At 32.7% G+C, this 1622-nt stretch overlaps 1 protein-coding gene across 1 annotated transcript in view; it reads right to left on the minus strand.

Annotated features, from left to right (window-relative positions):
• Positions 1–781: 781 nt before the first annotated feature.
• PDE6C (phosphodiesterase 6C, cGMP-specific, cone, alpha prime) overlaps positions 782–1622 on the minus strand; it is a 52080-nt gene continuing 51239 nt past the window's right edge. The window contains exon 22 of the mRNA XM_008588834.1: positions 782–1439. Coding sequence (XP_008587056.1) covers positions 1378–1439 — 62 coding nt within the window. The 3' untranslated portion in view covers positions 782–1377. The remainder of the gene's footprint in view (positions 1440–1622) is intronic.

Genomic DNA, 1622 nt, shown 5'->3' on the forward strand with positions numbered 1-1622 from the left:
GGAAAATATATGGCATAAATATTATTATATGTTCTGTTTTCCAATTTCTTCTATGATTATAAATAAGTAAAGGAAGAAATCTTAAATTTTTCTGATATCCAGACACTCATACACTATGTAGTAGAAGTAGTTGTTTGTTTTTAGTTTCTCTTGACAATTTAATATCTAGATTTCCTGGTAAATAGTTCTATTAATCGTTTTTAAAAAGTAATCTCAGTTGAAGTCCTTCCAAACTGCTTTTGTTAATGAAGTTCTTGCATAGTCAAGTCTCATGCTTCTTAATAATGCATAGTATTTATTAGCTGATTTAATTTGCATTAGGATTGTCCAGGTAGTGTCTTATAAATCAAAAGTTCTTTCAATTAGAAGAATAGTTCTGAACATTAAAAGAATATTCTTAGTTGCGCATAACACAATAACTGATTTCAGACTTTGAAGGGGGGATGCATAGGACAAAGACATAGTTTTTATAAACTGCCAAAAGGTGTGATCTCTCTCGTTCCATTATTAAGTGTTAAAAAGTAGAGGAGAGATAATTAGCATTTCAGATGCAATAACATTTGACATTCTTTTTTCTTTGTTTCTATACTGTATTTACTCTTATGTTCAGACATATTGATGAGAGATTTTTAGTTGAGGAAGTGGTTTGATGTATGAATCATAATTATGAATGTTACGGGCTGAATTGTGCCCTCCACCCCCCCACCCCCCATTTATATGCTAAAGTTCTAATCCCCAGTATCTCAGAATGTGACTATATTTGGAGTTCAGGTGTGTTAACAAAGTAATTAAGATTAAAGTGAGGTCTCATGGAAGGGCCCTAGTCCAGTATGACTAGTGTCCTTATAAGAAGAGATTAGGACACAGACACAGACACACACACAGAGGGAAGACCATGTGAAGACTCAGGGAAAAGATTGCTATCTACAAACCATGCGGAGAAGCCTTATGAGAAACCAACCCTGCCAAAACCTTGATCTTGAACTTGTCGCCTCCAGAATTATGGGAAAGTAAATTTCTGTTGTTTAAGCCACCCAGTCTGTGGTGCTTTGTTATGGCATTTTTAGCAAATAAATACAATTAATAACTTAAAAGAATCTGTAACTAGTTTCAGGATTGCATATTTATTACTTTAAAATAAATTGGCACCAAAAATACACCTATTTTTGTCTTACTTTTCACTTTTGTTGAACTTTATTTTATCCTCAGGGTTTTCAGGCTAGTGATTTATATTTTGATAGTCACAGGGTAGTTTTTCTGAAGATTCTTTTACTCTGTTACTTGATGGTTTGCTAAATGAAATTTGCTGAAGTTCTTTCGAATGTTTTCTGGTTTTCTTCAAAAGTAAAATGATATTTGAAATTTAGACGCATTGGATTATAACATTAGACATGTTTTGGACTTTTTGTCATCAACACCACCTCCTGAGTCTTCAGCAGCTAGTAAAAGTGAGAAAAGCAGTATTATTAGGAGTCAGTGGATATATAGTGTCTCTATTCTAACCCTTATGATATTAGTGTCAACTTAATAGCCTGCATAGTAATTTTAACCTATAGCAAGTACTAAGGGTTGGACCATTTAAAAACTTGAATCATATTCAAGATTGATCCATTTAAAAAAAA

The sequence above is a fragment of the Galeopterus variegatus genome, unplaced genomic scaffold, assembly GCF_000696425.1.
Source record: "Galeopterus variegatus unplaced genomic scaffold, G_variegatus-3.0.2 Scaffold5056, whole genome shotgun sequence".
In the NCBI taxonomy this organism is placed as follows: domain Eukaryota; kingdom Metazoa; phylum Chordata; class Mammalia; order Dermoptera; family Cynocephalidae; genus Galeopterus; species Galeopterus variegatus.